The sequence below is a fragment of the Myotis davidii genome, unplaced genomic scaffold (genome assembly GCF_000327345.1).
Source record: "Myotis davidii unplaced genomic scaffold, ASM32734v1 scaffold327, whole genome shotgun sequence".
Lineage (NCBI taxonomy): Eukaryota > Metazoa > Chordata > Mammalia > Chiroptera > Vespertilionidae > Myotis > Myotis davidii.
The window spans coordinates 1,179,184-1,192,587 of record NW_006298628.1 but is presented as its reverse complement, the minus strand read 5'-3'; the positions used below and the strand labels follow the sequence as shown (position 1 = coordinate 1,192,587).

At 59.4% G+C, this 13,404-nt stretch overlaps 1 protein-coding gene across 1 annotated transcript in view; it reads left to right on the top strand.

Moving 5' to 3' along the window:
* CACNA1G (calcium voltage-gated channel subunit alpha1 G) overlaps positions 1–13,404 on the top strand; it is a 65,070-nt gene that overhangs the window by 5,830 nt on the left and 45,836 nt on the right. The window contains exons 6-8 of the mRNA XM_015570770.1: positions 262–354; positions 2,632–3,409; positions 5,284–5,660. Coding sequence (XP_015426256.1) covers positions 262–354; positions 2,632–3,409; positions 5,284–5,660 — 1,248 coding nt within the window. The remainder of the gene's footprint in view (positions 1–261; positions 355–2,631; positions 3,410–5,283; positions 5,661–13,404) is intronic.

Below are 13,404 nucleotides of genomic sequence, written 5' to 3'. Positions count from 1 at the left end.
CCACCTGTGTCAACTGGAACCAGTACTACACCAACTGCTCTGCCGGGGAGCACAACCCCTTCAAGGGCGCCATCAACTTCGACAACATCGGCTACGCCTGGATCGCCATCTTCCAGGTGGGGCGGCCTGGGGGCCGGGAGCGTGCGCAGTCCAGGCTGGAGCGGTCATTGTCAGCGTGGGGGTGGGGTCAGGGCCTCTGGAGGAGGTCGCAGGAGGCTTTAGGGGGCCTGGAGTCAGCCTGCCCCTCTGCCACCTCCCCAGGTCATCACGCTGGAGGGCTGGGTCGACATCATGTACTTTGTGATGGATGCTCATTCCTTCTACAACTTCATCTACTTCATCCTCCTCATCATCGTGAGTGATTCCTCAGGCCCCCGAGGGGATGGGGGAGCCTAGGGAAGCGGGTCGGGGAAGTCCAGAGAGGGGAAAGCTTGCTCGGTCTGAAGTTCTAGCTCTCGGGACAAGTCCCACTGAGGCACAGACAGGGAGGGCACCTGTCAGGAGCGCTCGGGAGGAAATGCAAGGTCAAGGCCTGACTCTCTCACTTACCACCGCTCACAACTTAGGGCGAGTCATTCCCACCAGGCTCCCAGCCCCACCCTGGACCTCTGCCCAGGGTGATACCACCTCCGGAAGTGGCAAAGGGTGGTCCCGGTTTTTCGCCAGGACTGGGAGAGCACTATTGGCACTTTGTTGGGGAGCAGGCAGGAGGTGGTAAACCTTCTGCAAAATGATTTCTTCCACCCCAAATTCCCATCATTTGCTATTAAGAAACGCTGCGTGATCTCCTGCTCCTTCCAGCTCAGAAGTTCCAAGACTGAATGAGGGCAGAAGACAGAGGCGAAAGTAGCAGTATTTAAAATTCAAGTCGCTACCATTCATCGTTTAACAATTTGATTGCTTACTCCTTATAGCTAATATTTGTTGAGCGCTTACAAGGTGTACCGGTTAACAATGTGGATTTTGCATTATTGACCGGTATGTACAAAATCCGCGTTGTTAACGGGCACACCTGGTACTGTGCTCCAGGCCCCGCTCTAAGCACTTTTTATTGCTGGTGGATTTAATTCTCACCAGAATCCTGTTATCATTTCCACTTAGCAGATGAGGAGACCAATGTGTCCTCCTTGGTCTGACCTCAGCGTGGGCTTGGCATGTGCTGTGGATTAATCTTGCTGGGTGGGGTGTTGATGCTGTTGTGCACTGTAGCAGCTGCTGCCGGCTGCGTCCTCATGGTCCCTGGGGAAGGGGGTTCAGCGAATGGGGCCTCAGCTCTTAAATGAGAACTCTGGGCTTCAGAGGGCTTGGTCACCAGGCTAAGTGGCTGGAGCCGAGAAATCAACCCCAGGCTATTGACTCCACGTCCAGCCCTTTTCCCCTGCCACCCAGAGGCCAATGACAGAGCCAACAGAGGCACAGATATTGAGAGAAAGAGATTAAAATCTACACAGGATTTAGGGCAAGCTTCAGAGAGCAGTGGAGACAGAATAAGGCCGTGAGAGACAGCGGATAGGCCCTGAGAAGGAACAAGTCCTCCAGCCCACCCCCTCCTGCCCCCACAACACTCCCTAGTGCGAAAGAGTAGCCAGGCTGGGGGCCTGTTCCCATCCTCCATCAGGACGGGGGGGGGGGGGGGGGGCGTCCCCCATCAGTGCCTTGTGGAAGCCTGTTCTTTTCCCTTTGCTGTTCTCTCTGGGCTTGGGTGACGGGGAAGGAAGTAGACAGGGAGGTAAGGGGCCCAGTTTCCATCCTCCCACACACCCCCTGAGAAATCTTTCCCAACAGCTCTCTGGACTCACACTAGTGAAGCTAATTATCATAATTACTAGGACACAATTCAGAAAAACAAAACTGCTTTGTCACCATAAATATTCATTTCCTTCCTTCTGGATTATTGTCCAAGCAACGGCCATCCCAGAACTCTAGGGAAACTGAGGCATGGAGATGGGGACAGGGGAGTGCAGACAAGTCAGAGTGAACCAGTGCAGGGTTCAGGGTCCAGCCCATCCCCTGGCTGGGCGAGGGGGTGAGCCTGGGGAAAAGGGATACAGGCAAAGCCAATGGCCGTGAGCACACTGCGGACCCAAGGTTAAGAATCTCTCCCTCAAGGTCACACAGCTAGAACTGGGACTGGAAGCAGGAGTCTTGTGGACAAGCTTTGTGCCAACATCTCAAAGGCTCAATCCAGTGTGGAAACCCCATGTCCCCAAGACTGGGTTCATTTCCCCAGCCTTCTCTGCTCCTGGTGGGAACTGGGGAGGGGTGTCCAGAATCTGCGCACTGGCACGTTTAGGGGCAGGGAGTGCGGGAGACATCCTTGCCGGGCGGCACCGGGATCCCTAGCAATGCCTTGGAATCCCGGAGAGCTCGGTGCAGGCCTTAGCTGTGCCGTACATTAGCTGAAGGATCTTGGGCAGATTCCTCAAACCCTCTGAGCCTCAGTTTCCTCACCGTCAAAGGAAGATAATAGAAGTATCACCTCTTGAGACTGTTAAAAGAATGCAATGAGATAGCGCTTGGACAGTTGCTGAGCCCAGTGCCCGGCCATAGGCAGGGCTCCGTGCTCGGGGGCCGGCATTGTGATTCCCTCTTCTTCAGGACTGTCTCCTCTTGCTGTCCCCACCCCAACAGGTGGGCTCCTTCTTCATGATCAACCTGTGCCTGGTGGTGATTGCCACGCAGTTCTCGGAGACCAAGCAGCGGGAGAGCCAGCTGATGCGGGAGCAGCGCGTGCGGTTCCTATCCAACGCCAGTACCCTGGCCAGCTTCTCGGAGCCGGGCAGCTGCTACGAAGAGCTGCTCAAATACCTGGTGTACATCCTCCGTAAAGCAGCCCGCAGGCTGGCCCACGTTTCTCGGGCAGTGGGCGTGCGGGCCGGGCTGCTCAGCCCGGCGCCCCTGGGGGTCCAGGAGCCCCAGCCCAGTGGCAGCTGCTCACGCTCCCATCGCCGCCCGTCCGTCCATCACCTGGTGCACCACCACCACCACCACCACCATCACTACCACCTGGGCAACGGGACGCTGCGGGGCCCCCGGGCCAGCCCAGAGATCCAGGATCGGGACGCCAATGGGTCCCGCCGGCTCATGCTGCCACCACCCTCGACACCGGCCCTCTCCGGGGGCCCTCCTCGGGGCGCAGAGGCTGTGCACAGCTTCTACCATGCCGACTGCCACTTGGAGCCGGTCCGCTGCCAGGCACCCCCGCCCAGGTCGCCATCCGAGGCATCAGGCAGGACTGTGAGCAGCGGGAAGGTGTACCCCACGGTGCACACCAGCCCTCCACCAGAGATGCTGAAGGAGAAGGCACTCGAGGTGGCCCCCACTTCCGGACCCCCCACCCTCACCAGCCTCAACATCCCACCTGAGCGCTACAGCTCCATGCACAAGCTGCTAGAGACGCAGAGTACAGGTGAGAGCTCTGCGGGGCCGGGTGGTGTCCCAGAGGGACTGGGGGTCTGGAGTCAGGACTGGGCTCGGATCCCCATTCTGCCACTCACAGCCTTGGGACCTTCCATCAGTCACATGACTTCTTGGAGCCCTACTTTTCTCTCCTGTTAAGTGGGAATTATGGTTCCCACATTGTAATAATAACAATAACCATCACGTAATAGGCACCTGCTTGCTACACCTCTGCGCTGTTTGCTATAACACCTGCGGTTGTTGGCCCATCGCTCTGTGCCTGTCACATGCCTTGCAGGCAAAATCCTGTTGGCTCCTCCAGTTTAAATGATCAGCTTTCTTTTTGACCCCATTTCACTGATGAGAGAAAGGAGGCTCGGAGAGGTTGCCGGTCTAGGTCCAAGGTTGTGGCATCAGTGAGGGGTGGACTTAGGACCGCCTGACTCTGAGGCCCAGGCTCTATGCCGAGACCCCCTGTTGCAAGGCTTGGAGGAGAAATGGTGTCTGACTGTGGCCAGCACCACGCTCTCGTGAGCATGAGTTTTAACCCCTCCCCACAGGGAGACGGGGGGGCCTGGAGCAGCAAGCCCACAGGGGGCTGTTATTCTGATGAGAGGAGCACCCACTGTCAGGAGTGAGGTGCTCACTGCCTGTGGGTGCCCCCCAGTCAGGCAAGGGGCGGCGGGCCCCCTTCCACAGACAGGCTCACTGTCAGCACAGCCCAGGGCCTGTATTTCAGGAAGGATTTGGCACATGGGAGAAGTGGTGTATTTGTGGGATGTTATGTGGGAATGCGGGCTGGGATAGGAAGGTGTTATCACAGAACGCAGTGCGAAGGGATCTGGTGCCAACTCTTCCACTACCCGCCATGTGACGCCAGCCACTTGCACGCACACGCGCTGGCACGTTTCAGTTCCCTGCTCTACAGAAGGCAGGGCTGGGACCAGCATGGGGGGTGGACGCTTAGGGACACCTTGCTCTGTGCAGTCGGAAGGGGAAACCGTGTTGGATGTCTACTGGGGGCTGGGCTCGGCTCTTAGCCGGGTGCCTGCTCGTACCTGCTTTCCCTGGGTGGTTCCTCAGGTTCCTTTCAGCTCTCATATGTTATGGTCAAAGCTGGGTTTAAATGGACATTTATGTCTGAGGATAGGTCACTGTGTGTGTATGTGTGTGTACGCATGAAGGTGTCCTGTGTGTGTGTCTGTATGTGTGCATGTGTCTGGTGTTCGTGTGTGTATGTGTGCATAGGTATCTGATGGTGTAGGTGCATGTGTGCGCACACAGGAGTAATGCTCCTATCTGGTGTGTATGCATGCCCATGTGTACATGTGCAGTGTGTGATTTGCATGTGTCTGTGTGCACATGTGTTTGGCTGTGCATGTGTGGCATGCAAATAGTATGTGTGTACACAGTACATGCGTCTATGCACATGGAGTGTCTATCGCGCACATGTGCATGTGTCTGGTGTGTACATGAGCACACGTGTGAGGGCGCATGACTTAAGAGTCCTTTGGGAAACACTGCTCAGATCAGTGTTGGTGTCGGGCCTGTGACCTGGGATGTAGAGATGACCTAAGCTCCGTGCTGAAGGCTCCTCGGACCTCACATAAGAGCTTCCCGGGACCTCAGAGGACATCAAGGCCCCCTGCCCGGCCCTAGGACACCCTGTAGCGACTGTCAGAAGGATGCTGTCGGCATTCGGGAGCATTCTGTCGCTCAGAACTGCTTGCACTGTAGGGCATTCAGCACCCCTGGCCCACTGAGTGCCTAGTACCCCATCATCGTAACAACCCCATGCTCCCCACTCATTTTATCCACCCTCTGAGGGAAGGCCGCCCCAACTAAGAAGCCCTGGAGCCTCTAACCTCCACTCTCCTGTCTCAGGCACCTGCCAAAGCTCCTGCAAGATCTCCAGCCCTTGCTTGAAGGCAGACCGTGGAGCCTGTGGCCCAGACAGCTGCCCCTACTGTGCCCGGGCTGGGACAGGGGAGGTGGAGCTCGCCGGCCCCGAGATGCCTGACTCAGACAGCGAGGCGGTTTATGAGTTCACGCAGGACGCCCCGCACGGCGAACTCCGGGACCCCCAGGGTCGACGGCGACGCAGCCTGGGGCTGGATGTGGAGCTCAGCTCCGTGCTGGCCTTCTGGAGGCTGATCTGTGACACCTTCCGCAAGATTGTGGACAGCAAGTACTTTGGTCGGGGCATCATGATTGCCATCCTGGTCAACACGCTCAGCATGGGCATCGAGTACCACGAGCAGGTAGGGCAAGGGCACGATGGTCCCTGGGGCTGGGGACCCTCTGCCTTCCTCCCCTCCCACCTGCTGTGCTCAGCTGCCTCTCCGTGAGGCTAGCCTGCGTGGCAGGGAGGACAGCGGGGAGGCGCAGCAGCGCGTGGGGACGCGTTGGAGGGTGGAAACCAGTGAATGTCACGCAGTGTCTGAGTCTGGGCGCTGCCGGGGCAGGGGCAGGGGCAGGGTCTGAGCTGGGTGTGTTCTTCCTGGGACGGCTTCCCAGAGGAGTCAGGCTTTGAAGGATGTGAGTGACGAGCATCAGCTGTGGGCAAGGCCTCTTTGGAGGGACAAGTCACTGGAAGAGATTTGGATCTTTGGAGAAGATATGGGGGCGCGGGAGGGATTGGGGGATCCCCTAGCGTTCACCTGACTCATAATTAGGATCATGATTGACTAGAAGGGCGCTGAGTAGGTAGGGGTGAGGGGTGGAGGGTTGGTGGCTGCGCCTGGATGCAGCCAGGCCGCCTGGGCCTGGCCTCTGATCTGGGAGCCTCGCTGGGAGCGGGGTCTGTGTGGATGAGAGCACCTAGCGTGGTGAGGGGACTTGAAACCGTCGCGTTTGAGGAATCATTCTAAGAACCTGGGTGTTTAAGTCGGGAGAAAAGGAGGCTCAGCAGGGGCAGGCGAGCTGTCGTCAGATGTTGAAGGGCCATCGTGTGGAAGAGGGAGCAGGCTTGTTTCGTGGGGCGATGGCTGCAAGCAGAAGAATCTGGGCTGAGGGGAGGAGGCGGCCCTCGCTCTCAGAGCTGTGCAAGGACAGAATTGTGGCCTGGGGGACCCACGGACCCCCACCTCTCCCTTCCTGGGGGTGGGAGTAGGCACCAGGGGGCCTCACAAGCAGGCTTGGCTGCCTCCCCCACAAGGTTCCTTCCAGAAAGCAGTCTTTCCCCCCAGGTGGCCTTCCAGGTCACCCCCTTGGCGGATTCTTATAAAAGGAGGAGGCAGCCAGCAGGTGCTGCCGTCCACAGCCCTCTGCGCTCTTCTCTCCTGGGTGTGTCTTGCCTTCCTGTGGCTCCGGGAGGGAACTGGGTCACCAGGACCTGACTGTCCCTGGTGTGGCACCAAGGCCATGTGTTGCCCAGCCCCCCTAGTTGTGAGTAGGTAGGGACATGTAGGGGCCAGAGGTGTGGGAAGGGGTAGGGCAGCTCTGAGTCAGGGACTGGGTCTGGCTTGCCAGCGTCCCCAGGGGAGGGAGGAAGTAGGGGTCTCGGGTGAGGCTGGGGAGCGTAGGTGCAAGCTGGGGCTGGGGAAACATGAGGTGTTCATTTTCCAGGAGATTGGAAGCCACCTCCCTCACCCCACTGACCTCTGAGTGTTGTGAGCACCCAGCTCTTACCCCAGTCACCCTGTCCAGCCAGGTGTGCCCACCTCCCCACCTCTCCCCCATCGCCATCACACACCTTGGCATCCCTCCTGCTTGCCTCAGGCCCCCCACCCCAGCCGGCTCTGCTGGATCCCTTCCCTGCGGAGGAGAGAGGCAGAGGGGGCAGGAAGGATACCGGCTGCAGTGCCAGCAGGAGGGGAGTGTGGCACCGTGGTGGGCGTGTTGCGTCTGGGCGCATGGGGCATGCGGTGTGGGCACTTGCCTGCTCCGCCAGCCTCCTGAGGAGAGCTGCTCTGCTATTCCAGGCTGGTGGGGGCAGCCTCTTCTGCTGCCGGGCCCCAGGGGGTGGCAGCTCCTGACCTCCCTTTACCCTAGCTCCCCGAGCCTGAACCTCAGCCTCCTCTCCCTCACCCCAGATCTGGCTGTGGTCAGTGCCCGCCCCCAGGGGTCACCTCCTCCAAGCTTTCCTTTGGGGGGGAGGCAGTGTGCCCAGCAATCTCTGCCCAGCCGGATGCGGCTGGCGGAGGCTTTGCACTCGGAAGGAGCTGAGTCACAGAGACCGAGGGCAGATGAAGGCGCAGCAAGAGGGCTTTCAGTTAGACGGCAAGAAGGACACCCACTTGGGGAGAAAGTAGCTGCGATCGGTCAGGGGTGTCTCGGCACCGCCTTGCCCAGGTTCCTGAGGGAAGCAGGGGATGGCCCCCCAGGCCCTCGCTGGCAGGGATCCCCACTCGGTGGTGGCGCGGTGTCTGCGCCAGGGAGGAGTTTGTTCCAGTACCTGGCCGCTGAGAGCCCCGCGGGGGTGAGTGGGAGTCCCCAGCAGGCTGGCCAGATGACTGACTGCCGGGCAGGCCTAGGGACCGGGGGTGGCGAGGAGTCCCAGGAGCAGCCATGGCCCCGTGCTTGCAGGCACTGCGGCGTGAACATCCCGCCATCTGGGCCCCGGAGCCTGAGCCGGCTGGTGGTGGCGGGGAGGTGGGCAGGGAGGCGCTGCCGGGGACGTGGGGGCTGAAAGACAGAGACACAGAGGGGGAGATGGAGACACAGCAAAAGAGACACTGAGAGAGAAAGGGGGCGACTGAGATGGAGAGACGGGGGCACAGAGGACAAGATGAAACCCCGGGGAGAGAGGCAGATATAAAGATAGAAAGACAGAGACGAGAGGGACAGAGTTGTAAGGGGGGACAGAGACTCAGGGGGAGGAGACAGAAGCAGATGGAGTCACAGAGACATGTGACGGGGACAGAGAGATATGGAGAGGGAGCCGAAGACAGAGACCCAGACCCGGAAACAGATGACAGACCAGGGCAGACAGGGCAGGGCTGGGAGACGAGCTCGGATGGAGCCTTGCACACGGAAGGAGCGAGGCCGAGAGCGACAGCAGGGAGAGCGGCAGCAGATGCTGACCCAGGCTCATGGTTCCCCTGCAGAGCACGTAATGAGGTGATCATGTCCATCCGTCCTGGTATTGATCAGGCTGGGGGGCACTGCAGAGGGTGTGCTGTGCTCCCTCGGGGAGGAGCCAGCCCTCTTCGCTGCCAGGTGCCGCTGCCCTCCCAGGCCTGTCCTCTCCACTGTCACCTACCTTGCCCATCATTCAGTGTTCCTGCTGGGGATGGCGAGGCCTCTTCTGCCTCTCTCTACCGACATCTTGGCTGAGGAAGAACCCGTGTTGTCATACCCCACCCTACCCAAGGGAGGCGCCATGCTGTCCACACTGCCCTCCTTCCCCAACCCCGTAACCCACCAGCTGGTGGAGGACTGACAGGACTGGTTTGTCCAGAGGGGACTAAGGACAGGACACTAAGGACCTGGGGAGTGAGCATATGTGTGCCCCATCCACTAGGGGGCAGTACGTGGAGCAAGGAACTTACTATGAATTTCCCACGCATCCGTCCATTGCACACACATTTTGTGTGTGTCAAAGTTGGGCCTGAGCAGTGGCCTACTGACAAATGTTTAACAATCAGCCCTTAAAAAGAGAAAGAAAAAGAAGTTCTGATTTGTAGTGTTGTAGCATTTGCCAATTACCATGGTGTAAATGCTCCCACCGAGGCCAATTTTAAGCTGCCGTCATGACGTCACTGAGTGAGGAGCTGGGAAGGGATGTGCACAGTTGCTTCTCCTGAGCCGGTGGGAGATGGCTCCAGCACACCACTGGGCCTGCGGCACTTCATCCTTCCTCTCCAAGAGGTCACCAACAAGTAAACAGTCACATTTCCTTGATTAGGACGAGCTCGGAGAGGGAGGCACAGAGGCACAACCCGTGACCCAGACTGGGAAAAGGATTCAAGGAGGGCTCCATGTAGGACATGATCTTGGAGCTGAGTTTGGAGAAAGAGTGGGGCATAGTGGTGAAGGGGGAGGGGAGGGCACCGTGTGGACAAGGGCCAGCGATACCAGGCACCAAAATGGAGTGGTTTACTACTATAAGGAGTTCAAGGTACTGGGTAGGGGCTGAGATCGGCAAATGATAAGAGATGAGTTTGGAAAAAAATTGAAGGCCAGGTCCTGAGAGGCATAGATGGAGTTTGGATTTTATTCTGAAGGTGATAGGTTTCCAACAAAGGTTTGAGGCAGGTCAGTAAGAGGAGTAGGTTTGTGTTCCTGGAGGCCTTGTGGGGAATTGAAGGCAGGGAGGCTGACAAGAGGGCTGCTACCGTGGTCCGGGCGGTTCACACATCTGTCCCTGGAGATGGGAGGAAAGTGCTAGGAGAGCTGGCGGGTGGCTGAATCTGCGGGACTCAACACCGAGCGGATATTTGGGAGAGGAGGCAGCATGGACAGCATCTGGATTCCTGCTGGGGGTGGTGCACTGGAGCTTGAGCAGATTTGGGCTGGAGGACGAAGCATTGAGATGCCCCTAGGACATCCGGTGTCTGTCCAGCAGGCGGCTGGAGCTCAGAAGAGAGGCTGTCTCCCAGGACCTGTCCCCCTGGGTCTGCACTGGGGCAACGCCGCTCCAGAAGGCGGGCGCGGGGAGAGGTGCCAGGAAGAGGTCTCGGGGACACAGGAGCTTCCTCATCATCCCCCTCTGGGCTGTGGGTTGCTCTGGGCAGGGACTCACCTCTTATTCTAGAAAAGAGGCAACAGTGTGTGGGAGAAGGGGAAGGGCAGGCGGCCCAGCGGTCTCCTGGGCAACAGAGGGGAGAGAGGGAGGGTCCAGAGATGGTGGCCTTTCAGGCCAGGAGAGGACAGGGCAGGTGATGACGCTGCGTGTTGCTCTGACTGTCACGGGCCCATGCTGTCACTCTAGATACATGTCCAGAGAGGGTTTCTATTTATAAGTGCGTGAGACCGGCTGTTCAAGGTGAAGGAAGCCGGGGGGTGTGGGGGAGGGGGGGCATGGAGAGTCCAGATGTGGACTTTTGAGAAGATTCACAAACTCTTTTTGGATTCTGCTGAAAGCCGGGGACCCTCTCCCCCCAAAACACATGCATGCACAGGCACCCCAATCGGGGCCTTGGAGAACAAGGGTTTTTATGGACACCTTCCATTCCAAGCCGGCTCCTCGGAGCTCCCAGGCAAGGAGCCCTGGCTGAGGAGCTGGGGCTGGGGTGCAAGCAGGACTTGGCTGCCCAGGCCCCAGACTTTCAAAGGAGCTCCCTCTGTGAGGGGAGGGGGAGAAGAGTGCTGTAAGGAGCTGGCCAACTAAAGCGGCGCCCACGTTTTTTCCGCATCCTCTGGCCCTGGGCTCCCCCGATTCAGCAAATGCGGGAGCACACGAGAATAGAACAATAGGGTGCCAGGGGTGGGGCAGGGCCAGAAGCACCCCAGAAACTTAAGTTCTAGCGGAAACGTCATTCTGCTTCATGGACGGTTATGCCAAACGCTGTCAGGGAGGCTTCTGGGGCGCAGAGAGAGATGCTTATACCGGGTCGGGGACTTGGAAGGGCTTCCTGAAGGAGGTGGCTTTTGAGATGGGCCTTGAACCCTCAGTGGGATAGGAGCTGAGAAGTCCAGGTGGAAGGATGAGGGTGAATCCTGGCAGCCTGGCCTGGAAATGCGCAGGGTGGCCCGGGACACTCTGAGGGACAGTCGTGTAGCCTCCTGCCCCCACCCCACCCCCCTCCCTCACCCCCGAGGTGTCTGAGCAGCATTGATGCGAGCCCAGCAGAGTGGAAGGAAGCCTGAGATTCCAGTAGGTGTGGGCTGGGCTGGGGGAGCGGCCAGAGGCTATTTCTGTTGTTTAGATCAGAGACAATGAGAGCCCCAAGTCTGGTGGTGGCAGGGAGAGCGAGGGGTAGAGGGGTCCGGAACAGCCACCCCACAGGCAGCATCTGCAGCAGGCACCTGTGGCTGGAGGGATGGAGGGCAGGCCTGAATCCTAGATAACTCCCAGGTTCCAAGACAGAATCCTGGACAGTGAGGGAGCCGGGAACTCGGGGAAGGACAGGTTTGGGAGAGGAGGTGAGAGGGTTTGTTTTGGACATGCTGCCTTTGAGCTGGCCCAGGGCCACCCCGGGAAAGCTCTCAGACAGACTGGCTCTCGGGGTGAGGAGCCAAGCTCTTGGGGGAGATTGTTTAGTGTCCTCTACACCCAGTGACAGCTGGAGAGGTGGGAGTGGGGGAGATGGGGGGGGAGGCAAGGGGAGGGAGTGGGCTTAGACTTGGCTCAAGAATGTTGGCCTGAGAGGAGACAGGCAGCCCTGGAGGGCAGGAGGTGGCCAGCAGCACGGGGTCAGGGAAGCCCGGGCCGCCTGGGCATCAGGCAGGAGGGGAGGGCGTCTGCTAAGAGGAGGGCTGGGAAGAGGGGCCTTGGAGAGCGCTGGCGAGATAGGCCCCCTGCTCCAGGCGTGAATGCGCCTGGATTCACAGGAAGGCTCTGCTTTAAGGCAGGGAAAGGCGATTGGAGGCGTGCAGGAACCAGGGATAAATGATGGAACGGAATGGGACCCAGGGGAGCCTGAGGGATGGGAGTGAGGTGGAGGTGCAGGTGGAGGAGCGGCTGGTGCCCTGCCAGGAGGGGAGGGGAGAGGAGTAGGCTGCAGACCAGCGCTGTGTGGGGGAGGGAAGGAAGCGGAGCCAGGTCGGGAGTGGGGGTGGGGGCTGAAGGGAGGGAGAGGTTTGGGGCAGCTTCTGGGAGGAGAGAGATGGGCAGTCAGCGATAGAAGACGGAATGAAGTGCACAGCAGCCTGGGGGCCCCCAGCAGGGCATCGCCCGTCCAGTCAGCAGAGGTTGGTGACTCCAGCAACGCTCAGAAGCCGCAGCAGAGAGGCTGCGGGAGCGGGGCCTGGGCTGGGCTGGGCTGGGCAGGACAGCCGCCCTCTAAGGCCTGCAGCATAAGAGCAGCTTTGAATGGTCCACTGAGCCCTGGCTGGTTTGACTCTGTGGATAGAGTGTCGACCTGCGGACTGAAGGGTCCCAGGTTCGATTCCGGCCAAGGGCACATGCCCGGGTTGTGGGCTCGATCCCCAGTAGGGGATGTGCAGGAGGCAGCCGATCAATGATTCTCTCATCATTGATGTTTCTATCTTTCTCTCTCCCTCTCCCTTCCTATCTGAAATCAATAAAAATAAAAAAAAATAAATGGCCCACTGGGCTCTGGGCTGCGGGGTTGTGCTGGCAGGTGAGGGGCGGGGCCACAGCTCCAGAGTTTTGAGTCGAAGGGGCTTTGGGTTCTGTCTCCAAACTGAGTGAGCACTGGAGGAGCCCTGCACCCACCGAGCTTGTGTGTTTGCTTGGGGTGGCTTCGGGGGAGCTGGTGGGCGATGTGGGAAAGGACTGAAGACTCCCCACCCCTTCGGAGGAGACACTGGGGCACCGTGACATTCCAGCTGGCACAGTTCCAGGCTGGAGAGCTTCCAGGGGGAGGGCGAGCAGCACGGCCACATCTCCACGCCGAAGCCTGTGGGGTTTCCTGGAAACCTCCCGCCACACAGGTGTCTCCTGACCTCCCACACCTCCTGGGAGGAGGAGGACCAGGAAGGAGGGGGTCCCACCAACCCAGTGGCCCTTACCCCCTCACTGGGGGCCCCTGCAGCACCTCTCCTGGGTGTGGGGGAGCAGCAAGCCGGGCTGTCAAAAGCAGAGGTGAGGTGAGCTGGGGAGTCAGAACTGGGGAGCAGAGATTTCAGGGTCAGTGGAGCAGGGAGCCGGGGAGCTGGGGAGGGAGTGGCACTTGGGCAGTGCTGGGCTGACTCATGCAGCCCCCCTCTCCGCTCTCACCTGTCTTGTCCACCCTCTGGAACCTTCTCTGCAGCAGGCATGTCACTGTCTGCCGAGCCTGCTCTCGGGCCTCCTGCCTGGACCTCTGCAGTCTCCCCTAATTGGTCCGTCTCTCCAGCTCTCTGAGCCATCCGCACGCTGCCACCACTGCAGCCAGATTAATCTTCTTAATACACTGCTTTGCACATCACCTCCCTCCCCCAACCCCCCCCCCCTTC